We start from the raw sequence: 26,713 nt of genomic DNA on the forward strand, positions 1-26,713 counted from the left end.
CTGAGGGCCATATATGAGGTGCTGTGTATGGCTCTTTTAAAATTAATAAAACCTTTGCTATTTTAAATAGATTTTAACAAAACCAAAGAACCTGGGGAATTGGAAGAGGGAAGAGTTAGTGCAGAGATGTTTTACGGCATTTACCCCAAGTATGACAGTTTCTGAAGGGCCGACCCACCAAATGATTGGGTTCACACATCTGAGAAACCCAAGATGTACTTTGTTTGTGTTTGGCTAAACTTGCTGTGCAAACCAGCCATTTTCCTTGAACCTTATCCACCTCTTTAGCCATCTGGAAAACGCCTGTGGATCTTGATCCTTCTGCCTGCCATGTTAACACTTTCTTTTTTCCTTCCATCCATCAAGGCTGATGAATTCATCATTGAAGCAGTCAACCTGAAGCAGGTGATCAGGGTGAGAATAGGGCATGACGGCAAAGGAGGAAGCAGTGGCTGGTACCTTGCCAAAGTGATAGTGAGGGAAGATGGACAACCAGAAAGTGAGGCTCAGGAATTCCCATGCTACAGGTATAGAACTGATGAGGATCTGCTGAGGTACTAGGTCATTCAGCCAAGTATCCATGACCGCTGGACAATATTTTGCCTTAGTGCCTGCTGGCCACAACATACTCCTTGTGTTATGTTGATAGAGATCATTACAAAGCCCAACATTAAAACCTTATTGTAGTGGGTACACAACAGAAATCAGCCATCTGAGGCTAACAGTAGCCTTAAAGAGAGGGCTCTAACTTCATATCAACAAATAAAAATCAGTCTTGAACAGTTAAAGAGAAACAATGAATGTTTGGAGGGTCACCTGAGACCTCTTCAATGTGATTTATATATGCTAGAGAATGAAGTGGGAGAAGGCTGAAATGAGAAAGCTGTACCCTCTCAAGCTGGAATGGCAAAGCAGTCGATGTTTGATCCATGACATTTCTGGGTCAGAAGGTCTACCTTAATAAAAGATTCTTTTAAGCAAATAATCTGCACAAAAATGCATGGTGGGAACGAGTTTAAGTATTTATTAATGCATTTTCCCTCAAAGTATGAGCTGTGAACACATTTTGATTCCTTTTCTAGTCAAGAATAATGCCAGCTTGTTAAGGAAATGGAAAAGCTGATTAATTTCAAACTTTCAGATGGTGCATTAGTCCATTGGTACTAATCAAGTCAATGAGTGTTAGAACCCACAACTACTTCCGGCTACTGCACTTTGGGGCTAACACTTGTGAAAAAATATTCCATATGTGTACAAACCCCTCATTAGACTGTCCTGCTGGCATAAAGTCTGAACCTAGTGTTGAGCAGGATCATTCAGAATATTTTTTAACACACTCAAATATTTAAATTGTCCTCAGATTTGAAATCATGGAGATTCACTTCAACATCTAGTCCAGTGGCACGATACATCTGATGCCACCCTCCCCCTGCCAAAAGGGAGTAGGGAAGAATTAAAACATTTTTGGTATTGCTTAAGAAAGATGCCTCGGTAGGAAGAGAAGCATACCATTGCGTTCAGGGACTGAAAGATCCATCTTATAGTGGTGCTTTTGATTGGTCATCCAGACCTTTTGGATGTGTGGTGAGGTTGTGAGGAATGAACAGATATTTGCTGTCACAACAAACACAATTCACTGTTGGCCAGACTCTCTTTTTCAAGCACTTCTATAAGTACACCCCTCATTTCTCTTGTAAACAAGCAACTGATTTCTTTCTTTTTTTTAATGAATCAGCCTCATTTCCATCCTCATCCTCCTTCAATTTATTTGTTGTCACTCTGATTCTCTCCTAATGTATCCATTCCTTTCCTCCCAGACTTTCAGAATATGTATCTTATATACCAATCTTTTATTTTGTTGGACTATTTTCAGCTGTGCTGTTTTTTTACTTAAATTCCCTCCCTTATTCTTTTATCCCTTTGCAGATCATTCATTAATTACCTTCCACTTAAAATTATTGTTGCAATTTGTCAAATTGTCAATACTACCAAACTGTTTGTCTTCCTTCCTTCCGTCTTTTGTCCTTACTAACAAGTTTTCTACATAACCTCCCCATTCTGTTTTTCTTCACTAATACATATGTGTGAGAATGTGTGTGTGTGTCTGTGCGTTTGTGTCTGTGTATTGGATAGGGTGAGTAGACAAGTCAAGGGTGGAGAGGGATCATGGATTGATCAAATTGCACTGCAATTTGAGACTGCTCTGAAATAGAACAAGTGACTTTTGTCAAAAGTCTACAGTTCAAAAACTTCTCTGATAGGACAGAACACCATGTTTTCTGAGTCACACTTCAGAATGGGGAATGAGTTGGGGTAGGACAGGTATGTGGCTCATAAACAGCTGTTTATCTGGAACCAAGGACCTGGCTTTGAAGCAGGCAGTCATTGCACAGTAGTAAAAATATAAATGCATAGATATAAACACCGACATATTTACCTTCCAAGTAGAAAATTGGAATTAAAATGTTTCTCCAACAAGGTTTTTTTAAGCTGTAAAGAGATCTATTTTTTAATGTAAAGGGACATTTAAAACTTGGACATTCTCTACCATCTGCATTCTGAAGTACAGCTTCAGCAGTCTACCACCTCTTTCCTACCTCATTCTCTAGCAAGATATAGATTAGAATCACATTACGTTACTCCAGAGAATAGGATTCCAAACCCAAGGGGTCCAATCCTAAGAAAAAGGAAGATTAAACCAAGAAACCTCCTGTAGATACCCTGGTATTTTCTCCCGGAAAATGAAAAAAATAGATATTTACCCCCAAAGAAAGATAACCCTGAATTTAAGATGAACCTACCCTCTCAAGTACGATTAGATGGAGAAACAAATTTGTTTCCATTACCATATTCTCAGTGAATCTTAGATGACTTTCCCATTTTAAAGCTAATTGTTTGACTGAAACTAATCTCCATTTCAGATACATGCAGTTTAACTGTCTCCTTGTGTTGTTTATTTGTTTAGTCGCTTCCGACTCTTCATGACTTCATGGACCAGCCCCGCCAGAGCTTCCTGTCGGTCGTTGCCACTCCCAGCTCCCCCAGGGACGAGTCCGTCACCTCTAGAATATCATCCATCCACCTTGCCCTTGGTGGCCCCTCTTCCTTTTGCCCTCCACTCTCCCTAGCATCAGCAACTTCTCCAGGGTGTCCTGTCTTTTCATTATGTGGCCAAAGTATTTCAGTTTTGCCTTGAATATCATTCCCTCAAGTGAGCAGTCTGGCTTTATTTCCTGGAGGATGGACTGGTTGGATCTTCTTGCAGTCCAAGGCACTCTCAGAATTTTCCTCCAACACCACAGTTCCAAAGCATCGATCTTCCTTCTCTCAGCCTTCCTTATGGTCCAGTTCTCACAGCCATATGTTACTACGGGGAACACCATTGCTTTAACTATGCGGACCTTTGTTGTCAGTGTGATGTCTTTGCTCTTAACTATTTTATCAAGATTGGTCATTGCTCTTCTCCCAAGGATTAAGCGTCTTCTGATTTCCTGACTGCAATCAGCATCTGCAGTAAACTTCACACCTAGAAATACAAAGTCTTTCACTGCCTCTATGTTTTCTCCCTCTATTTGCCAGTTATCAGTCAAGCTGGTTGCCATAATCTTGGTTATTTTGAGGTTTAGCTGCAAGCCAGCTTTTGCACTTTCTTCTTTCACCATCATCATAAGGCTCCCCAGTTCCTCTTCGCTTTCAGCCATCAAAGTGGTATCATCTGCATATCTGAGATTGTTAATGTTTCCTCCAGCGATTTTAACTCCAGCCTTGGATTCCTCAAGCCCAGCATGTCGCATGATGTGTTCTGCGTACAAGTTGAATAGGTAGGGTGAGAGTATACAGCCGTGCCGTACTCCTTTCCCAATCTTAAACCAGTCCGTTGTTCCATGGTCTGTTCTTACTGTTGCTACTTGGTCGTTATACAGATTCTTCAGGAGGCAGACAAGATGACTTGGTATCCCCATACCGCTAAGAACTTGCCACAATTTGTTATGGTCCACACAGTCAAAGGCTTTAGAATAGTCAATAAAACAGAAATAGATGTTTTTCTGAAACTCCCTGGCTTTTTCCATTACCCAGCGGATATTGGCAATTTGGTCCCTAGTTCCTCTGCCTTTTCTAAACCCAGCTTGTACATCTGGCAATTCTCACTCCATGAATTGCTGAAGCCTACCTTGCAGGATCTTGAGCATTACCTTACTGGCATGTGAAATGAGTGCCACTGTTCGATAGTTTGAACATTCTTTAGTGTTTCCCTTTTTTGGTATGGGGATATAAGTTGATTTTTTCCAATCTGATGGCCATTCTTGTTTTCCAAATTTGCTGACATATAGCATGCATTACCTTGACAGCATCATCTTGCAAGATTTTGAACAGTTCAGCTGGGATGCCGTCATCTCCTGCTGCCTTGTTATTAGCAATGCTTCTTAAGGCCCATTCAACCTCACTCTTCAGGATGTCTGGCTCTAGCTCACTGACCACACCATCAAAGCTATTCCCGATATTGTTATCCTTCCTATACAGGTCTTCTGTATATTCTTGCCACCTTTTCTTGATCTCTTCTGCTTCTGTTAGGTCCTTGCCATCTTTGTTTTTGATCATACCCATTTTTGCCTGGAATTTACCTCCAATGTTTCTAATTTTCTGGAAGAGGTCTCTTGCCCTTCCTATTCTATTGTCTTCTTCCACTTCCGCACATTGCTTGTTTAAAAATAATTCCTTATCTCTTCTGGCTAACCTCTGGAATTTTGCATTTAATTGGGCATATCTCCCCCTATCACTGTTGCCTTTTGCTTTCCTTCTTTCTTGGGCTACTTCTAGTGTCTCAGCAGACAGCCATTTTGCCTTCTTGGTTTTCTCTTTCTTTGGGATGTATTTTGTTGCCGCCTCCTGAGCAATGTTGCGAACTTCTGTCCACAGTTCTTTCGGGACCCTAACTACTAAGTCCAGTCCCTTAAATCTATTCTTCACCTCCACTGCATATTCCTTAGGAATATTAGTGAGCTGATATCTAGCTGATCTGTGGGTCTTCCCTAATCTCTTTAGTCTGATCCTAAGTTGTGCAAGAAGAAGTTCATGATCTGAACTACAGTCAGCTCCAGGTCTTGTTTTTACTGACTATACAGATGTCCGCCACCTTTGGCTGCAAAGGATGTAGTCAATCTGATTTCGATGTTGTCCATCTGGTGAAGTCCATGTATAAAGCCGTCTCTTAGGTTGTTGGAAGAGAGTGTTTGTTATGCAGAGTGAATTGTCTTGGCAAAATTCTATCAGCCTATGTCCTGCTTCGTTTTGTTCTCCCAGGCCATGCTTACCTGTAATTCCAGGTGTCATTTGACTGCCCACCTTAACATTCCATTCTCCTGTGATGAAAATAACATCTCTTTTAGGCGTGTTGTCCAGTAGGTGCTGCAGATCCTCATAGAACTGCTCTACTTCAGCTTCTTCAGCATTTGTGTTTGGGGCATATATTTGGATCACTGTGATGTTAGATGGCTTGCCCTGAATTCAAATTGAGATCATTCTATCATTTTTTGGATTGTATCCAAGCACTGCTTTAGCCACTTTACTATTAATTATGAAGGCTACTCCATTTCTTCTGTGGTCCTCTTGTCCACAGTAGTAGATCTGGTGGTCATCTGATGTGAAGTGGCCCATTCCAGTCCATTTCAGTTCACTGATGCCCAAAATGTCTATCTTTAATCTTGACATCTCACCAATAAACACATCCAATTTGCCCTGGCTCATAGATCTTACATTCCAGGTTCCAATGGTGTGTTGATCCTTAGAACATCGGATTCGCCGTTCACCACCAGCACCATCGGCCGCTAGCCGTCCTTTCGGCTTTGAGCTAGCTGCATCATCACGTCTGGGGCTAGTTGAACTCATCCTCTGTTCCTCCCCAGTAGCATTTTGACCATCTTCCGACCTGGGAGTCTCATCTTCTGATGGTATACCGACATATCTCTGGTTGTACTGATCCATTTAGTTTTCATGGCAAGAATACTGGGGTGGGTTGCCATTACCTTCCCCAGGGATCGCATTTAGTCTGACCTCTCTGTCATGACCTTCCCATCTTGGGTGGCCCTTCACAGTTTAGCTCATGGCATCACTGAGGTGCTCAAGCTCCAGCACCACAACAAGGTAATGATCCTTTGCTGAAGGTCTCCTTAAACAACTTTTTAAAAAAGTGGCATTAGTTCCTGCCTTTCATTCAGTATTATGGACATGCAAAACAAATAGGAAATGGGCAAGGTAAACCATAATTTGATCATTTGTTTCTCTTTCATCTGACATGGGCATCAGCCAGCACTTTTCCTTAGCATTATGGATGCATCAGCTTCTAAATTACAAAAAGGGAATCCTCCAGTCCCAAAAATTGGTACATGGCCCTAAATTTTAAACTTCCCCTTCCAACTTTGCAGAGTAGGTTCTTCTTAAACAAGGGCTATTCTTAAAAATACCCATTCCTTAGTATGCATTTCCTCCATTTGCTATTCCTGCTGTTGCTTGGATGATGGGAATTGCTCAATACCTTTTGTAACCATACTTTAGGGATATGGTATGGCAAATTATGACTTCCACCATTCCCCCTAAAATTTGAGTACCATGCCACTTTATGTATAGGGAACTGGGTTTCGCTCCTGTGGGAGAAAAGATAAAACAAGTTTATGGTGAGTGCAGATGATCTTTTTAACTTTAGTTGTTGTTGTCACTGTAAAACAATGATATTCTAACCTAAATTTGGGCCATCATTATGGGTTGGAGAGATTAGAAAATATGAAAGTATTGTTTTTCTTCCCATGTGCAGAATGGGGGAGAGTGAAATTCTTATCAGCAGCCCCCTTTTTTGGTGGGGATGGTTGCCTCTGAGAAAAATGTCCTTTGCTGTTCTCAGACCTCCATTTTCCTGGCCTTCCAGATATACAATCACATGACAGCCTGCAGAGGAAGCAGCCAACCCACAGGATTGTCTCCTGTAGTTCCCTGTCAACATGGCTGCCTTCTGTTTGTAGGTTGCATCATGGACTCCTAAGAGAAGACAAAGGTGCAAGCCAACTGCATCCTCCGTAATGAAGGAAAGCAGACATCTCCATGACCTGTAGATTTCGGATGAAACCCATTCCAGGCCTGCTGGTCAAGGAGACTTCCGATTTCTTTATGGTTTTGAAAAGCATAATCTTGATCCACGATGATGTGACGCACTGACCTTGCATATGGCTGATGTAAGTGCTAAACCCACCACAAGTATGCTGCTGAAAGCAGCATTCTTGTGGAGAACGGTCCTAGGTTATCATTTGAATTAAAAATCACTAAATTGGAAAATGGCCTTTCTTTGGAAGAAGGATGAAGAGAAGATGTATTTATTCCACTTGAGATGGTGGATATGTTATTTTATTAAGAATGTATTATTTTTTATCTGTTTCCATCAATATTCAGAATCGAATACTTGATTGGCCCAACTGACCAGTTGATTGATTCAAGGTTGCCATATATTGTCAAAAGTGATTAAGGCAATATGGCAAAATGTTGCCATATCATATATTGTCAAACGATGACCCTAAAGCGTTAACCTTATTGCAGTACATTATTTCAACCAGTATCTTCAATCTAAGACCAGTCCTTCACAGGAATTTATAGGCAGACTGTCAGATTCAGTGTGGTATTCCTTAATATTTACAGGCTCAGGATTATGGGAGAGGATATCCAACACACCCAGAGAAAGAAATAATATTTGCTATTGATTATTATAAGATTCTATGCCACCTCTTGGACATTCCTGTAATTATATTCCTGTTTATTTCCTTCGAGACTAGGAAGTAAACAATCCTGTTCATGCTAACAAAAAGCAAAAACCAATACAATGAGATTTTGCAACCTGAATAGCACAATGACATTTTTACTGAACATGGCCAGATTACTTGCATCCTGCCTTAAGTTCCTTCTTTTTAGTTCCTTTTGTTACCACATGAAATTTCTTCTTAATGTGCCATCAGTGCCTCCAATCAATGATGGGCAGAGAATTGTATGTCCAGTTGTAAAACTTTTCCCAGTGGATATTCAGCTACAGTGGTATGACAAATAGCAGCTGGTCTATTTACACAAAATGTTCAGTGTTTATCAAAGAACATTTTGATGCAATCCACTTAGTATGAAATTATTCTTGTTTAGTGTCAGAAATATCAGCTAGTTACATTAGCAGCTCCAGGAGAAATTGCCGACAAAAACAGCAGAATTTGTTATTAATTGGTAACTGAGCAGAATGGTTGACAATCATCTTGAAATGTTTGTTTTGAATCCAAAAACCTGTCAAAGGGACAGGGGAGTCAAGGATATCTTGGAGAGCTTGTGACTGAAGTGACAGCAGACAAGCATCAAGATGTCTTCACTAGTGTTGTAGCTTAATCTCTAGTCCAGTGTTTCTCAACCTCAGCAACTTTAAGATGTGTGGACTTCAACTCCCAGAATTCCCCAGCCAGCATGGGGTTATACATTCAATTATAACCAAACCTCTCTCTCTAAGATTATATCATAATCCCCTCTTTCTATAACCTATTGTCATGCGCTGCCTACCTCCGAGTAATACACAGACGCTGATTCCGTGAAACAGGCTCTGGTTTATTCGCAGTGTAGATACAGTATAGGAAAAAAGCTGAGAGTGACAGGAGCGCGCCGGTGCGGGGTTTAAATACCCCGCGCCAGTCAGCGCCCCCTCACTCGCGGTTACGTCACCCCCCTTTGTCCAACGCGCTGTCCTGCCGGTAGGTGAGGGGTTGCGAGGCCCCGCTGGCGTTCCGGGATCGCCCATCATCGGTTTCCCTATTCCTCCGGTGATTGCTGTCAGCTGGGCGATCTCCATTGCGTTAGCGCTAACAGCTTGGGTGTGCCTCGCGATCCGCTTAGCCATTGTCTCTTGTCCTTCAGTCTTTGTAAGTTGATGGCTGCTTATCTTGAGCCCCTTCCCCTGTTTCCTTGTGCCATTGCGCTGATGTCTTCAGCTCAACGGCACTCATGACATACTGCCCCCTGTCCGAATAGTGCCCCCCCCCGGTTTTCTGGTTTTTTACCAGGAGAGCTGTCAAAATGGTTTTTTTTTTTTTTTGAATTTCCCGCCGGAGTGTTTTTCGCCCCTCCCTTTGTTCCGCCCTCTACCATGTGTCTCTCTAGGGTGTGTTCTTAGTGCGCATGCCCAGGTCACACCCTGGGCGTGCGCATGCTCCGGCCACACCCTGTTTGTTTGGCTCAGTTCGACGAGGAGAGAGGCGTGGCTGGTCGGGTGCTTATCAGCTCCAGGTAGGGCCCTTCTTTTTTATTTAAAGTGCGTCGCCTTTGTTATGTGTGCTCCTGGGCGTTGCCCCCAGGATGCACTGTTGACTAGCTTGCCACTCCCCCGTGGGCCCGGGGCGGGGGGAGGGTGCTGGCGACCGCTTGTTACTGCCTCGTGGGCCCGGGGCGGGGGGGGTGAGTCCCGGGGGGGGGAGGTCCACCCAAGTCGCGGGCTTGGGGGGGCCCTTTCCCTTGGGGCACGGTAGGCGGGGGGGCCCACGGGGGAGGGGTTATGCAGGTGACGGTTTGCTAGTCTTGGTTTTGGCTTGTCGGGGTATGCCCGGTGAAAAGCCCGGGTCAGGTCAGGCGCGTTAACGTTGTGCGCCGCCACCCATTCTGGGTGGGGGAAGTGTTTCCACCTGACCAAATAGTGTAAAGTTCCCCGTTGCCTGCGAGAGTCGAGTATGTCCCTTACGTCAAAGTGATGTTGCCCGTCGATCATCACCGGTGAGGGCAGTGGCGTGCTTGGGTGCCATCGAGAGGTGGTTGCCGGTTTCAGGAGGCTGGTGTGGAACACCGGGTGGAGTCTCCGTAGGTTGTGTGGCAGGTCCAAGCGTATTGCCACCGGGTTCACTATCTGCGTGACTCGGAACGGCCCGATGTACTTAGGCCCCAGTTTTTTCGAGGGTTGGGGTGACTTTAGGAATTTGGTGGATAGGTAGACCATATCCCCTGCCTGGAACGTCGGTTGTTGGCGCCGGTGCTTGTCGGCCTGCTCTTTGTAGGCCGCCTGTGCATCCTTCAGCGCTGCCGTGATTATTGGCCACGATTCCGCAATCTTCCGTCCCCAGTCGCTAGCGTCCACCTGGGGTTCCGGGAGTTGTGGTAGCTCCGGTATGGGGATGAAGTCGCGCCCCGAGACTACCTCGAACAGAGTTTTCCCCGTGCTCGTGTGGACGGCGTTGTTGTATGCGACTTCGGCGAACGGGAGCAGTTCGGCCCAGTCGTCTTGATGATAGTTGGTATATGAGCGTATGAATTGCTCTAGGGTGGCATTGAGGACCTCTGTGGCTCCGTCCGTCTGGGGGTGCCAGGCAGTGGATAGGGCCTGTTGGGTCCCCGTCAGCTTTAGGAAGGCCCGCCAGAATTTAGAAGTGAACTGTGTGCCCCTGTCGGTCACCACACGTGCGGGACATCCGTGTAACCTGTACACGTGGATGAGGAAGAGTTTGGCTAGTTGTTGTGCGGACGGGACCGACGTGCAGGGGATGAAGTGGGCCTGTTTCGAGAAATAGTCCTTCACCACCCAAATGGCCGTTTTCTTCTGGCTGGGTGGGAGGTCCACTATAAAATCCATGGAGATTTCCTCCCATGGGCGGGAGGGTTCTGCCACCTGTTGTAAAAGCCCCGCGGGTTTGCCTGGTGCCCGTTTGGCCCTGGCGCATGTTGGGCAGGACGCTACGTATGCTTTCACGTCTCGTCTTAGCACGGGCCACCAGAATTGACGCCTTGTTAGGTGTAGGGTCTTAAGGAACCCAAAGTGTCCCACTTGCTTGGCGTCGTGGGATCTATGCAAGATCGCTTGGCGTTGCAAGTCCAGGACATAGATTCTGCCTTCCCCCCATGCCAGGTCCTGTGCCATCGTTACCTTGTCGGGGTTTGCCAGGAACCAGGGGTCGGTTTTGAGGGCGGCGGCGAGGTCCGTGCGTATCCCCCCTGGTAGTTGCGGTTGGCGTCGTCTGGTCACAGGTTGTCCCGCCGTCGGTTGCGCCATAGAGTCGAGCTGCCTCTGAGCGCCGCTCCGGGTGGTCACGGCCATCCCCAGTTGAGAGGCGGATAGGACCGTCCCAATGGTGTCTGGGGCGGGCTCTTCGTCTTGGGGCAGTCAGGAAAGGGCGTCGGCCAGGAAGTTCTTTTTACCCGGCATGAACTTCAGCTGGAAGTTGAAGCGGCTGAAGAATTGGGCCCATCGGACCTGTTTTGGGCTGAGGCGTCTGGGCGTTCGGAGGGCCTCGAGGTTCCGGTGGTCGGTCCAGACCTTGAATGGTTGGGTGGCTCCCTCGAGTAGGTGTCTCCATGTTTCTAGCGCCGATTTTACCGCGAAGGCTTCTTTCTCCCAGACGTGCCATCGCCTTTCTGTCTCGGAAAATTTCCTCGACAGGTAGGCGCATGGTTTCAGGAGTCCTGTGGGGTCCTTTTGGAGTAGGATGGCCCCCAGGGAGAAGTCTGAGGCGTCGGCTTGGACCACGAACGGCCGTTCTGGGTCCGGGTGCGCGAGGATTGGCTCTGTGGTGAACAGCGCTTTCAACTTGTTGAATGCGGTCTGGCACGCGGGAGTCCAATTCAATACTGTGCCCGGGTTCTTGGCGCGTTGGGTGTCCCCCACCCCTTTGGTTTTGAGGAGGTCCGTTAGGGGGAGGGCTATCTCTGCGAACCCCCGGGCGAATGACCTGTAAAAATTCGCAAAGCCGAGGAAGCTCTGGAGTTGGCGTCTGTTGCGGGGGCGTTCCCAGTTCAGCACCGCCTCGACTTTTGCGGGGTCCATTTCTATGCCGTCTCCGGAGATTCGGTACCCCAGGTAGTCTAGGCGCGCTTTATGGAATTCGCACTTTGTGGGTTTGGCATAGAGCTGCGCCCTTCTGAGTTTGTCGAGGACTTGCCTGACTAGGGTCACATGTTCTTTGTGCGTTTTAGTGTAGATAAGGACATCGTCTATGTAGACAAGGACCCCTTTGAACAGGTGTTCATGCAGGACCTCATTGATGAGCTGCATAAGCACCCCGGGGGCCCCCGCGAGTCCGAACGGCAGCACTTTGTACTGGAAGGCGCCTAGGGGGCAGTTGAACGCAGTCTTCTATTCGTCCCCCTCCCTGATTCGGATGCGGTAGTACGCCTCGCGAAGGTCCAGTTTGGAGAAGACTTTGCCCGTGGACAGGTGGGCGAGCATGTCTTTCACCAGGGGTAAGGGGTATTTGTTGGACAGGGAAGCCGCGTTTAGGCCCCGGTAGTCGGTGCAGAGCCGTAGGGTGCCGTCTTTCTTCTCCCGGAATAAGACGGGGGCTCCGACTGGTGAGCATGCTGGCTCTATGAATCCCCTCTCTAGGTTTTTATCGATGAACTCCCGGAGGGTTGCCATCTCCTTCGGGGTCATCGAGTAGATCTTCGGTCTAGGTAAGGGGACGTCGGGCAGCAGGTCGATCCGACAGTCCGTCTTGCGGTGGGGGGGTAGTTGGTCAGCTTCCGCCTCTCCGAAGACCTCGGAGAAGTCGGCGTATTGTTCCGGTAGGTCTGCTGTGGTAGCTGCGTTGTCCTGTGTAGTCGCCTCTGCTCGTCCCACAGTGGGGTTGGTTCTGCCCGCCGGAACTGGTGCCCGATACTCGCCGTCGCCAAATGTGAAGGTGCGGGTCCCCCAGTCGATGCGCGGGTTGTTTGTCGCGAGCCATGGCATTCCCAGGACTGCAATGGGTTGTCCGATGTGGGTGACGACGAACGATGTGCGTTCGGTGTGAGTGCCCATTTGCAGGGTGACCGGCTCGGTTTGCATCGTGGCTGGTTTCCCTCCCGCTGTTGAGCCGTCCAGCTGGTGGAATGCCAACGGCGTGGGGAGGGGGAAGCAGCGGAGGTCGAGTTTGGTGACTAAGTCGGGGTGGATGAGGTTTTTTGAGCACCCCGAGTCCACTAGTGCCGCGGCCGTGGTGGCTCCATTGCCGGCAGAGAGTTTGATTGCCGCCATTATCACAGAGCTTTCGCCGTTCCGTCGAGGTGGTCCGCGCTGCTGTCCCACCGCCTGCCTCGCAACGCGTTTCAGGGCAGGCGGGGAGCGTTTCCCGCCGGCTGGTCTGGGTCTACGTCGTCCTCTTCCCCCCAGTGGGCGTCCCAGCCTTCCTCTGGTGTCGCTGTGGCTCCGGTCATTCGGCGGTGAGGGGGCGGCGGCGGGTTAAGTGGTTTGGGGCTAGTTTTCGAGGTGGGTTTAGGCACACTGGTCGGCGGTCGGTTGGCGAAGCAATCTGCCGCCTTGTGCCCTAGTTTTCCACACCTCCCGCAGGGCCCACGAATAAATTTCTTCCTTGGGTATGTGGGGCCGGCCGTCCCCACGTGTGGTGCGGGTACCTTTTTGCAGGTGTCGTTCGTGTCTTCCGTAGTTGTCATGAGGAAGGTGCGGTGCGCGTGTTCTGCTTTCCCCGCGAGGTGGATCCACCCGTGTAGAGTTTCTGGGTCGTCGCGGTAGAGGGCCCATTGAAGTACGTCACGGTTGAGCCCCCTTTTGAACATTTCCAGCAGGGTGGTCTCGGACCAGTCATTGACCTTCCCCGCGAGGGCTTTGAACTCGAGGGCATAGTCCGGGACAGTGCGTGCGTCCTGTTTAAGTCTTTGGAGTGCGCTTTTCAGCCTCACTTTGGCTAGTGGGTCCTCGAAGTAGCTTTTCATCTCGTTGATGAAGGCGGGGAAGTTGGCGAGGGCGGGGGAGCTGGACTCGTACAGTTGGACGTACCAGTCCGCCACCCGGTCCTGTAGGTTGATCGCCACGGCAGCGATCTTGTCCGCTTCGGAGTCGTAGGAGTGTCCGTGCCTCCCCATGAACTCCCTGGCGTTCGTGATAAAGAACGACAGTTTCGCGGGGTTCCCATCAAAGAAGATGGGGAAGTCCTTTGGGGCCCGGGTGTTTTGTGCGCCCCTTCCTCTCGCTTCCCGGCCTGTGGTGTCGTCCGCCTGGGCCATTTGTTGACCTTCATTTGGCCCGTGGGGGTTCGGCGCTTCGCTCGGGGTGTGGACCTGTGCAGGGACGTCGTTGGGCGGCGCGGGGGGCATCAGCGACTGAAGCATGGTCTGGAGTTCCTTCAGTTGGGTCTCCATGGCTGCGAGTCTAGCTTGTGCGTCCTCGTCCGCGATCCGCGCCGCCGCTGGGGCCGGTTCCGTCGGTGTGTCGGCGGGGGTGGGTTGCCGGTGGGGTTCAGTCTCTCTCGGCCATTGGTCCGCTTCCTCCGCCGTCTGCTGGGTTGCTTCTTCGTCCTCCCCCGTGCTTACCGCCGTTGGGCTGCCGCTCCACGCCCGTTGCTGGGGTGCGATGTGGGGCGCGGGGTTCTCCGCTGGTCTCGGGAGGTATGTTGCTCCCTCCCGTGGCCGGGTTGCCTCCGTCGCCATCTCCCCTTGGGGTTGGAGCTGAGGCTCGGGTTGGGTCGGGTGGGCGTCCATGGCTCCGGGAGTCCGCGGTGCCTCTGGCCTCGATCGGTCCTCCTCTGCTTCTTGCCGTGCGGCTCGCCCCCCTTGTCCGCGTCGCGCCGGCCTCATCTTCCTGGTCTTCTCGCCATCTACTCCTCCCGCGGCTCGTTATCGTCCGGTGGTGCTCGGCGAGGCTGAGTTTATGACTCTCAGCTTTATGTCATGCGCTGCCTACCTCCGAGTAATACACAGACGCTGATTCCGTGAAACAGGCTCTGGTTTATTCACAGTGTAGATACAGTATAGGAAAAAAGCTGAGAGTGACAGGAGCGCGCCGGTGCGGGGTTTAAATACCCCGCGCCGGTCAGCGCCCCCTCACTCGTGGTTACGTCACCCCCCTTTGTCCAACACGCTGTCCTACCAGTAGGTGAGGGGTTGCGAGGCCCCGCTGGCGTTCCGGGATCGCCCATCATCGGTTTCCCTATTCCTCCGGTGATTGCTGTCAGTTGGGCGATCTCCGTTGCGTTAGCGCTAACAGCTTGGGTGTGCCTCGCGATCCGCTTAGCCATTGTCTCTTGTCCTTCAGTCTTTGTAAGTTGATGGCTGCTTATCTTGAGCCCCTTCCCCTGTTTCCTTGTTATTGTCATGTGTGCCATTGCGCTGATGTCTTCAGCTCAACGGCACTCATGACACCTATTCTTTCTAATTATCAAAACTGTAAGTCACAAAATCATTTTCTTTTTTATGCAAAAAGTCCACAAGGGGTTTCTAGTCATTGATGAATGTCAATAATGACCTTTCTCTAATCAAAGAAGTCAGTTTTCCCATCTCAGCAAGTTTTGTCAATTTCACCAACCATTCCTCCATGGTAGTAGTGCTGAATCTTTCCATCTTTGTGCATATAATAGTCTTGCTGCAGTAATCATATACTGAAATAATCTTCCAAGACTCTTTTCCAACTGTGTATCCATCAGTCCTAAAAGTAAAAGTTCTGGCTTCAACTGAATATTCATTTTTAAAATCCTCTGTATTAATGTGTGTATTGGAATCCAATTTCTTTTTACCTTTTTTAATGTCCATCAAGCATGATAGAATGTCCCTTCATGTTGTTCACATTTCCAATTTGGAATGCCTTTATTCATTCTAAATAATTTCTCTGGTGTCATGTACCGATGATACATCATTTTATAAAGATTCTGTTTAAGATCATAACATAATGTAAATTTCAACCATTTTGACCACATATTTTCCCATTGATCCATCTGTATATGATAACCAAAATTCTTAGCCCACTTTATCATACATTCTTTAGCCTGTTCTTCTTCCATCTGAAATTTCAGCAAACATTTATATATTTTAGCAATTACATGTTCATCATCTGTACACAACTACACTTCAACTTCTGTCTTTCTTTGCTCCATACCATAAGTCTTTAAAAAAAAAATTATTATGAATTGTATTAAGTTTAAAGAGAAAAATAAAAGGTACAAAAAAACAAAAAACTGCAAAAAAGAAGAAAAACTAAAAAGGTGTGAAAACACAAAATAAATTTTTTTTACAGCATTACAGAAAGATGTGACTTCTGACTTTTAACAGCAAGGATATACAAAAATTTTCCATAATCAATCTCTTACTCTATATTAAACCAAAATCATATTATTTCTATAAAACATCCCCCTTAGCACATTATAAAAATTACTAAGTACAGTTACACCCTCCCCTTATATTAAAATAAAGAAAAAAAATTCATATAAACCTCCTAAACAACTCCCACCCAGAAAATAACACTTATTTAATTATTCCCTTCCTACTACTATTCTATACATTTCTGTTTACTAATAAAAGTAAAACTAAAAAGCACATAAATTGTCTGCCATTATACTAAATAATATAACAGTTTTAATAATCTTAATCTTAATACATCCAAAAAAGAAAAGCAGTTTGAAACAATGACCTTAAATCAAATTCTTAAAACTATCCAAATCCAAATAATTTATTTATTTTTATTTATTTATCCAATTTGTCCCCGCCCATCTCCTCCCATTGGGGGACTGATTATGGGTATAAAACAATCATTTTATACGCTAATAATCTTAATCCATATCCTTAAAAACAAATAACATCAGTCAAACCCTAAAAGCAATCCAGATAAACATTCTTTAACCCTTATCCCACTTCAAAATAAACCAAAGCATTTACACAATGTGCTCAAAGCTTTTCTCTTGAAAAAATCAAATAGCCCAACTGCCCCCCTCAAAAATTTCATCTGCTCTTCAGAAAACCTCCCATACATAATGACCCCTTCTTTTTCATAGCATTTCACCAAAAGTCAATTTTACTTATTGCTTGCAGATCTGTCATGAGTATGGATGGTGAGCAGGAGGAGGCCCCTATCCAGGGGGGAAAACGCATGCGTAGTGTAGAGACTTTGAGCTGTCATTCAAAGAAACCCAGAACAGACCCACCTTGAGTTTTGGGGTTTATCTGTCTGGGTTTTCCCATGCTCCTTCAGTTTGGTAGGATTTTCTGTCTACTCTAGCAGTTAAATAAAACACTAGAGACTTTCTCTTCATCTCAGCGTGGTCTTTGCTTAAGCCAGGGCAAGATCCCTCTCTCCCTTAAATTTCTCCAACTCTACTATCTGATCTTCATCCAGCATCTCAGCAGAAATCCTGATCTCATTCTTAGAAGAAACACTTCTATCGCTGTTGAATTCCTCAATTTCATCCACTACATCCCCACACAGATGACATATTTTAGACCTCATATTTTCCATGATGTCCTGAATGTCTTGTATAAAATCTTGATGGAAGTCAGAAAAAATCTGTTTGAAATCCTCCATGTGTCACGCAGTAGATTATGGTGCCCCCTAGGAGCTTAACCAGCGAAAGTCGAAGATATGAAAATGTTCCGGAGTGTGTTTACACAAAGTGAAAGTGAGATAAGCAGACAGTTCCCCAGGGAAAGTAGAAACAGAGAGCTGGAGGTTTAAATCAGCTGATTCAATGTGTAGGAAAATGCTAATATCTTCAAATTTAATACCAAAATAATAACAGGAAGGATATTACTCTCAATCCTCCTTTATATTTGGAAGGGGAACAAATTCCAAAACTTAAAAAAGAATTTTTTTAAAAAGTAATCCCAAAAATAATGATAAGCACAAAGAGAGCCAGCTTCTCCTCGCTGTAGAAAGCCTCTCTTAGGGTATGCATACTTTAAAAAAAAAATTGGGTGATTTAGCAATGGGGTGGCCATTCTTGGTGTCACTTTAAGGCTACAGCGTGGCTTGAAAAATGATGGAATCCCCGCCTCCCAGCTAGCTCATACCAGTCGAACATGAAACGCTGTTTGCGATCTTCTGGCTGCAAGCAGCCATCCAGAGGACAGATGGGGTGATTCCTGGTGTTTTCCTTCATCTGGAGAACACTCTTGGGCTTCAGGAAAACCTGGCTGAGCCCCCCAAAATTCCCGCCTTTTCAGTTCTGCCCACAGAACCCATGGGCACAGCTGCTCAGTCTACCATGTCCCCACCAGAAGTGCATACCATAAGTCCTTTTATCCATTTTAAACCTTTCTGATAGCTGTAAGTGGGAAAACCATTGACAACTATATCCTTCTGCCATTAGTTGCTCTCTTGGTTTAATTTTATATTCCCCTTGATGATTCTCCAATAATTCCTGGTACGTTAACCATTTGTCTTTGCCTGTTGTTTCTCTTCTGTAAAATGCTTCTTGTGCTGAGATCCATAGAGGTGTTTTTGGGCACAGCCTGGATTTATATCTATTCCATATTCTGAATATGGCACATCTAATGAAGGGGTTTTTAAAATCCACATTAACTTTATCATACCATAAATATCCATGCCATCCAAACCTCAGGTCATGCTCTTCTAACTCTAAAAGTCTTCTGTTTCTCGGCAACATCGATTCTTCCATTCAAAACAAACAAGCTGCAGAATATAGTTTCAAATCCAGTAAACCTAATCCTCCTCTTTCCTTTGAACCTTGTAACACTTTGTAGGTGTAGCAAATGGAAGAGTTTAATAAGGACGCATTTCCTGTTCCCTCTCTGTCTTTTTCTTCCTTCAAGTGAAGGCACTAGAAGTTATCAGGTAACCATTTTAAATCCTAAGAGAATTTTCAGGTGAACATACAAGATACCATTTCACTGGAAAATCTGTTAAATAAAACAAGTTTCACTGTTAGACACCAGTTAAATTTTAGGGCTCTTTTGGACTGTAAGAAACAGTCTTAAGGAGAAAGACTATAAGAAAATACAGTTCAAGTATTTGCAATGTTTCCTACATCTTAGTTTCTTGTTGCAGGTAGGTAATTAACTGTAAAAATAGGTCGAGATATAAAACTTCTTTTTTATTCCCAAAATAAAATTCAATATTTTATTCCCCAAATATCCAAGGACACATGTATAAACTGAGTGTCAATTTAGTCTTTATGAGTATTCACCTTGTTTAATTAAACAAGTCAAAAACAGAATTATTTCTTGGATTTCCCCTCTCTAATAATTCAATTTGTATGGTGTTCTGTCACTTTGTAACCTGGCTTTATTTTAAGAAATTTATGAGGAAAATGTTCTTCACTTCTGAAAGGTGTTCTTCAGTGAAGAAGTTCCTCCTTCAAACAGATCCTTCTTCTTCCCTAAGAAGAAACAGAAAGTAACACCTTTGGAAGCCTTTTATAAGTGGCATCTTACATAAACAACAAATATCCAACAAATATTTGGAAGGTTTTTTTAAGTTTTTTTTTTTTTTTAAACTTCTAAAATCAATTAAGATGACTGCCCCTATCCAGCAAAATTTTATCTGCACTCAAATGCTAAATTCAAAGCCATTCATCATAATAAATTATATTACGTTAACGAATTATTACTAACAATTACTCACTGTTTATCTAGAGCAGTCACAATAGCTGTCTTAATTCTTTTGAAGTGGTGCTTCAAAAGGTTTAAACAGTACCTATTTCTGTTTGGTCTGTAACCTACTTTTAATCTCCTTCCTCAGATGTTGCTGTATGCTTATATTTGCTATTTTCCATTAAGGTAACAGTAAAATCCTTCTTGAGTTGAGACTGATTCTCTGGATGATCTTGAAAAAGGCTGAGCGGAGTCTGGTCTGGGAGAGCACCAAGAAATCCAGGCTTGAAGGCTGGACTAAGGAATGCTATGTATCTATCATCTATCTGTCAATATCAGGAAAAGGAAATGACAAAAAAATTCCATTCCCATGCCAAGAAAATGATACGATCATCCAGCCTGTTGTCTATGAAGTCAACAGGATTGAACTTGACTTGAAGAACTCTTTCCCTTGATTTCTTCTTTATAAAATCTAGCAATAAAACAAATTGGGTGGGTGGGTGGGAGGAAATGGCAACAGGTTTTAAATGCCATATATAATTAATTTAATATATTAAAGAAGAGTATCTGGAATACAAGGTGGTAGATGAAATAGTGTTACGCATATTTTAGAACAATTTAAGCTAGTTTTCAACTTTCCATAGCAGAAATGTTAGACTTTTTAATGAGTCCAAGTCTATATGCCATTAAGTGGCTACAAATCAAGTTTTTTCCTCTCTCATTTTTAATACATCTACATCCAACAGTAGAGAATACTGATTAGAAAATGGAATTCAAAGGCTGTACTTCTGAATTTTGCAACATGTGATACCTCCTTTACAAGTATGCCAATAATCTGTTTCGTTATTCTAAATTCTGATAAAAAATATCACTCTAAACACACTGCTTTTCCTTCACTGTACACCGTCCCTCCCAGAATTATAATAAGTCTCCTGATATTTGATCAGTAATTGCAGATAACTTACATTTTATTTGCTAACCAGATGGCTTGACAAAAATGAGGATGATGGCCAGATTATTCGAGAGTTGGTTCCAGATGGGAGATCATCTATCCTGGAAAGTGAGTTTGCTTTGTTATCACATGACTCTTTTGCCCAAGCTGTTCATTTTTGTTTTAGTTCATGAGAAACATATTATTTTTACCATTTCCATTTGCTGAATCACATCGCCTAACAGCTGCAAAAAAGAAATTTCTCTCCCGTTGACTTCACCACTGCTCAACTTCTTATTCGTGATAAAATTCTTTCAGATGCCTACTTCTTTTTCTTATATACAGTATGTGTAGAAGATGTAGGAGCTGACATCATTGCTATCATCATATTACATATTGGCTATATCACCCAACGTTCTTAACCAGGTGACTTAAGAAAATCAGTGGCTGCATTCACACCATATGGCAAGCAGGCTTGGTTAGTATTAACCTGCATTAGGTCACTTCTTGTCTCAGTGAATTGTGCAAACCATTTCATGAGGTTTGTGGTTTGATGTATTGCATGGATTCCCAATATGGGTTCATTTCAGGGACCAGGTTAAGTGGGTTGTGTGAATATAGCCATTATATAAAAGACAAATGCATTGTCATACTGAGAAATAATTCCAACTCTGAGAAGTCATCAAGAAAAATCTGTAAAACAGGAACTACATCTAGCTTGATATTCCTAGAGTTTAGTCTGGGAAGTTTTTGAATGTGTTATGGAGAACAGATCTAACTGCAGATCTGCAAATTCCAGGTGTGTCGGCTTTCAGTCTGAATCTAGTTAGTACCCCTAACTTTTTTTGGGGGGGTGGGACAGCATGTTGATTGACAAGAGCAAGGAAATAATGTGTAGTGAGATAAAATGTATTAACCCTTTCCCAGAGTGCACCAACAAAATATCCCTTGCTCTCTCAGTTTTATGGTGCTCTAAGCAGTCTTCTTCTTTCAGAGTTTCCTGGAATGACCTTGTGATCTTCTTACATTCTAAAAAGTAAGTCAGATTTTTGTTAAGGGAAAGATGAATGCTGGCTGGACATTATTTCTGCTAGCATTTATCCCACTATGGATATCCTGGGAACGAAACAACTCAACCAAATTCATTCCAAGTAGAACTCAAGGCAGAATTCTTTTGTTCCCTTATATTCACTAGTTTCTTCTTGCACTAGGATTCTCGACCACATAGGCTTTCTGCTTCCTTTTACAACAAGAATAGGGAGCAAATGAGTCTCTAGATATCACTGAACTACAACTCCCAGCATCCTTCACTAGTTTGGCCATGCAAGCCAGGTCTGCTGGGAATTGCGCTTTAGCAGCCTCTGGGAATCTATTAGTTCTCTACCTTTGCTTTATAGAACTGCATCATTCATCAGTACTGGAAAGGATATTTTCCTTTCAGCAGCCTGGATAGTTACAGATATCCTGTCTCTTCAAAAAACCAAACCAAACCCACCACCTTGGAAGTGAATCCAGCTGATTGCAAAGATATGGGGAAAGTTTCATAAAGTTACCTAAATGACATAACCTAAATTACATCATTAATTTTATTTTCATCACTTGCTCACCTAACGAGCAGTGGTGTTACGGTTTAAGTATCCTTTTCTTCAGCCTTCTGTTTCATTTATGGTTTCTTTAGTTCTCCCAATTTTCATTTTTCTCTCTTTGATCAACCCTGAAGAAAAGAGACAAACTTTTACAGTACATTGTCAAGTCTCTTGTGTACAAATGTTAATATGTTCACAGATATCAGTTACCACATCAGTATAAAGACAGGAGATGTTCCAGGGGCCAGCTCAGATTCCAAGGTTTTGATCAAGCTGTATGGCGAAAAAGCAGACACCAAAAAGGAGTTCCTCCTGGTTTCTGATAACGACTTAGGCAATTATTTTGAACGTAGCCGGATAGACATCTTTACTCTTGATACAATGGACATTGGGAAGGTAAGAAACACCTGGAATTATGATGCAGAGTAAGAACTGACTGCACTTTTTTAGTGAAAATGTTTTTTAAGAGCGTTTTTTTCACTGTCACAGTGAAAAACTTTTTCAAGTATTCTATCATGTCCCATCTGAATTGAAGTCTACTGTCATACTACAATCAAACAAAATATAATGCAACATTAAACAGACTTTCATCAGAACATAGGAAAAGACGTGAAGCTGGATCAGGCTAATGACCAACCTAAGACTGCATTCTGTGTCCCACAGAGGTCAGCGAGATGTTTTCAGAAAAGCCACTGACATTGACAGGAGGGCAGGAATTCTTTCCTAATTGCTATTGATAGCCTGCCCATAAGACTTGTACCTTTTCTTTAGTTCCCTTTAAAACCATCAAGACTAGTGGCCATCAGAGCTTCTGATGACGTGAACTATACACCATTCAAGAAGTTATTTCTTTTATTTTGTTCCGACTTCCCCCCCTTTGCTCTGAAGGCTGACCCCAGGTTCTAATACGATGAGGGAGGGATTAAAGTGTCTGACTAGATGTGTACAAAATGTTCCATTCTGGAACGCTAAAAACCAATTCTTGTTCTGGGTGACTTACTCCAGGAAAGTTTTCAGATCATCTCTGGAATGGCAATTTGGTGCAATCTGGGAGAAAAGCAGGATGTTTCAAAGTTCTCCAGAAGAACATTCCATCTGTAGGATGGGACTTTACATATATTTACTACTGGCCATTTTTTCCATACTGTGCATTAGTTTATGTATATAAGTTTATCACATCTCCTCTTATCTCCCTTCAATCTTAGGCCCCATCACTGTAGTCTACTTTCACAGGAGAGCTCTTTTAATTCCCTAACACTAATATTCTTTCTCAGATGTGGAGAGACAAGAACGGTACAGAATATTCCATGTGTGATCTCAGCCCAGATTTATATACTGTTCATTATATATTATAATGGTATTATTATATTGGCAGTCATATTTCAGTTTCTTCATGCTTCAAATTATTCTACCATGGAACCCCACACAATGGCTAGAGTCACAGAACATGCTTTATTGTGTTAGTTAAAGACCTAGCAATTGCATTCACATATCTAAAGCTGACTAATTTAAACTTTGGTTAGATTTTTTTTTTTTAGATGACTCAATGTGTTAGGAGAATCAGGTAGTTGGTTAGATTATAATTCCATTTATTGTCTGAACTCAGAAAATGTGTTATTTTATTAACCAAATTAAGTATGTTGTTTCCTGTTTGGCCACAACCACTTATTAATATAAGTGTGACATTTGGATTTTTAATAGCAATAACTGTCATATCATTATGATGCTATAAAGCCATTTTAAGTCTATCACAGGAAACTTGATCACCTCGCTGTTTATCCCAAAATCTAGGCATTTATAAACAAATTGGGAAGAACTCTTCAACACACTAAAAAAAGAGTTACAGGAGATTGTGGCAGTCTGTATACACAGCAGCACATGATGCCTGCATGCCCTAGTTTTGGGATTATGGAAGCCACCCCTCTTTCTAGAGGCCAATGTGGTCCTTCTGAGGCAGAAAATACATGAAGACTGCAAGGTAAATCTAAAACAAGCTTAGCATGAAAGTGCCCACCCCAGTACAACATCTGTAAGGGTGGACCTGGACAACAGTAGTTTACCCGCTTCTGTGCTGTACCCCCCCCCCCAAAAAGACAAGATAATAGTACTGTTCTTTCTGTGCTACTTAAACTTCCACTTCAAGGAGTTGGAATCAGAAATCACCATGAAACTACGGTAAATTGGAAATCACCAGCGGATGAGAAGTGGCAGGAAATTTCTTCAAATTAAAGATCTTTAGCCCAGGACTAGTATGAAATGCTTATGCAGTGATGAAACCCTTTAAGGCTGCTTGCTTTACCAACCCAGATGCCCTTTACATATCACTAGGGCAGTCCTATTTTAAGGAGATACATACCATTCTTCTTTCCTGACTTCCTTCCACTTTCCTGCCTTAAGATCCATCGGATTCTAATTGGGCACGACAACGTGGGCCTCCACGCGGGCTGGCACCTTGGTGGCGTTCAGATTATCATCCCTGTCCACGGCAAGCTGTACAACTTCCCATGCAATCGATGGCTTGACAAAAATGAAGCTGACGGGAAGGTACAGATTGAGGTCTACCCCAGCGAAATCATGGAGATTGAGAAATGTAAGGGACAGTGTGTTTGAATTAATCCTGATAGCTAGGTGCCTCTTAGTTTTGCCCAGCTGGAAGCAGAGGAGGAGGATGACCCTGGAGTGGAAACACTTTGGAATAGTTACTAATTACTGCCTCTTATTCAGTGTTTGTGAAGCACCTGTTGCCAGCAGTATCGCCAGGATAGAGGACACATTGGAGAAGATGTCCCCCAGAACCCCTCTTCCCATACTCTCCCCATTTAGCCCAATGTAGTCCTCGCCCTTCCTCCTCTCAAGCAGGATTCTCACCCCGTCTTGCCTGCTACCTTCTCTCTTTCCCTGCTTGTTGCCTCCCCATACCAAGCAGCAACAAAGGCAACTCCTTTTTTTTAACAGAGTCGCTCTCTGAGTGAGATGGGCAGGGAATAAATTTTGGTAAACTAACAAACATGGAGATGTATTGAGCTTGCTGAAAAGTCAAAGCTGCAGCCCTGCTCAGTTTCCTGGCTTCCCTGGTGCCTCGCATGGAGAACCCAAGGCAGAACAAGGAGATCATGATACTGGACAATGTGGCCTTGCTGTACATGGCACCCAGGCCATCCCTTGTTATCGTTCTTGTTGTTTGGTGAGGGGCGGGGTGAAGAGCGTATAGAGAAAGGATGAGCACTGGGAGAGGAAAAGCACATGACAACGGGGTCTTCTAGCCCAAGGACTGTATCTGGTAGCTCACTCATAGCAGGACCATTCTCTGCTGCCTGGTGAAATGCTGAGCTGTCGTTTTACACTGCATACACCGCTGTGTGCTGCTGGCACTAAACAAACCTTTACAGCGCAATTTTATGTCTGTATTTTTAGAGATAGGCCCCAGTGGTTTCAGTTAGGCTTCCTCCTAAGCAAATGACCATTTCTAGTGGTGGCAAATAAAGGAGGATCAAATGTATGTAGTTTCTATAACCTTCCTTGGATGTCTATGTATCAGTCCAAGAAGTGTGAATTGTATTACTTAACAGTGTGATCCAGATGAAACAAAAAGTTTATCAGTCTCTCTAAGAAAAATAGAAACAAACAAAAAAACAAAAAAAACAGGTAACAACTCAACTCAGAAATAAAGGGCCATGTTCAGGAAAATGATGCAATCATACTTGTTCAAGTAGTTAACTGTCAGCTAGTGTTCCCAAAAGTATCTTTTTTGTACCTAGACCTTCTGATATATGCTTTTATTTAAGCTTGGAGTGATTCTCTGAAAGAGTGAGTGAAATCTAAGCATATCAAACAGTCATGATAGATAGATAGATAGATAGATAGATAGATAGATAGATAGATAGATACTTTATTGATTTAATCTTTTGACCATATCAAAACAGTCATTATTAAAAAGTTTTAAAAATCGTAAGGCATACAAGACATTAGATGTTAATCTTAATCCCTGCCAGGTGGATGTTTGAAAAGGGAAGAATCCAAAGTCTTCAGTGCTCACTCCTCTAAAAGCTGAATCATGCCTGAGTCATTATGATATGCAGTTAAACATTATTCTGTGTCAATGGATTTCAGTTTTTATTTATTTTATTTATTTTCTATCCTGCCTTTATTATTTCTATAAATAACTCAAGGCGGCGAATATACCTAATACTACTTCTTCCTCCTATTTTCCCTACAATGACAACCCTGTGAGGTGGGTTGGACTGAGAGAGAGGGACTGGCCCAAGGTCAACCAGCTGGCTTTCATGCCTAGGGCGGGACTAGAACTCTCATACCACGCCTGATTGGCTCTTGGGCTGAGAGAGAGGGACTGGCCCAAGGTCACCCAGCTGGCTTTCAGGCCTAAGGCGGGACTAGAACTCTCCTACTACGCCTGATTGGCTCTTGGGCTGAGAGAGAGGCACTGGCCCAAGGTCACCCAGCCGGCTTTCAGGCCTAAGGCGGGACTAGAACTCTCCTACTACGCCTGATTGGCTCTTGGGCTGAGAGAGAGGCACTGGCCCAAGGTCACCCAGCCGGCTTTCAGGCCTAAGGCGGGACTAGAACTCTCCTACTACGCCTGATTGGCTCTTGGGCTGAGAGAGAGGCACTGGCCCAAGGTCACCCAGCCGGCTTTCACGCCTAAGGCGGGACTAGAACTCACAGCCTCCTGGTTTCTAGCCCGGTGCCTTAACCACTAGACCAGATTGGCTCTTTTTAAACTCCCCAAAGAAATTCTCCAGTTGTTATACAGAATTTTTCCTTACATTTGCATTTCATATACAAAGTTTCCTAATATACACATGCTTGTACACAACTGTCCCACATTTTCTTTTTATTGGAATGCAACTTCCCTAAATGTACACTTTCTTCTCATGTGACTTCA

The 26,713-nt window shown here is 44.2% G+C and overlaps 1 protein-coding gene across 1 annotated transcript in view; it reads left to right on the forward strand.

Annotated features, from left to right (window-relative positions):
* Window positions 1-26,713, forward strand: part of LOXHD1 (lipoxygenase homology PLAT domains 1) — a 159,145-nt gene that overhangs the window by 45,343 nt on the left and 87,089 nt on the right. Inside the window, exons 15-18 of the mRNA XM_063293185.1 lie at window positions 367-527; window positions 20,277-20,353; window positions 22,010-22,206; window positions 24,208-24,400. Coding sequence (XP_063149255.1) covers window positions 367-527; window positions 20,277-20,353; window positions 22,010-22,206; window positions 24,208-24,400 — 628 coding nt within the window. The remainder of the gene's footprint in view (window positions 1-366; window positions 528-20,276; window positions 20,354-22,009; window positions 22,207-24,207; window positions 24,401-26,713) is intronic.

The sequence above is a fragment of the Candoia aspera genome, chromosome 2, assembly GCF_035149785.1.
Source record: "Candoia aspera isolate rCanAsp1 chromosome 2, rCanAsp1.hap2, whole genome shotgun sequence".
Lineage (NCBI taxonomy): Eukaryota > Metazoa > Chordata > Lepidosauria > Squamata > Boidae > Candoia > Candoia aspera.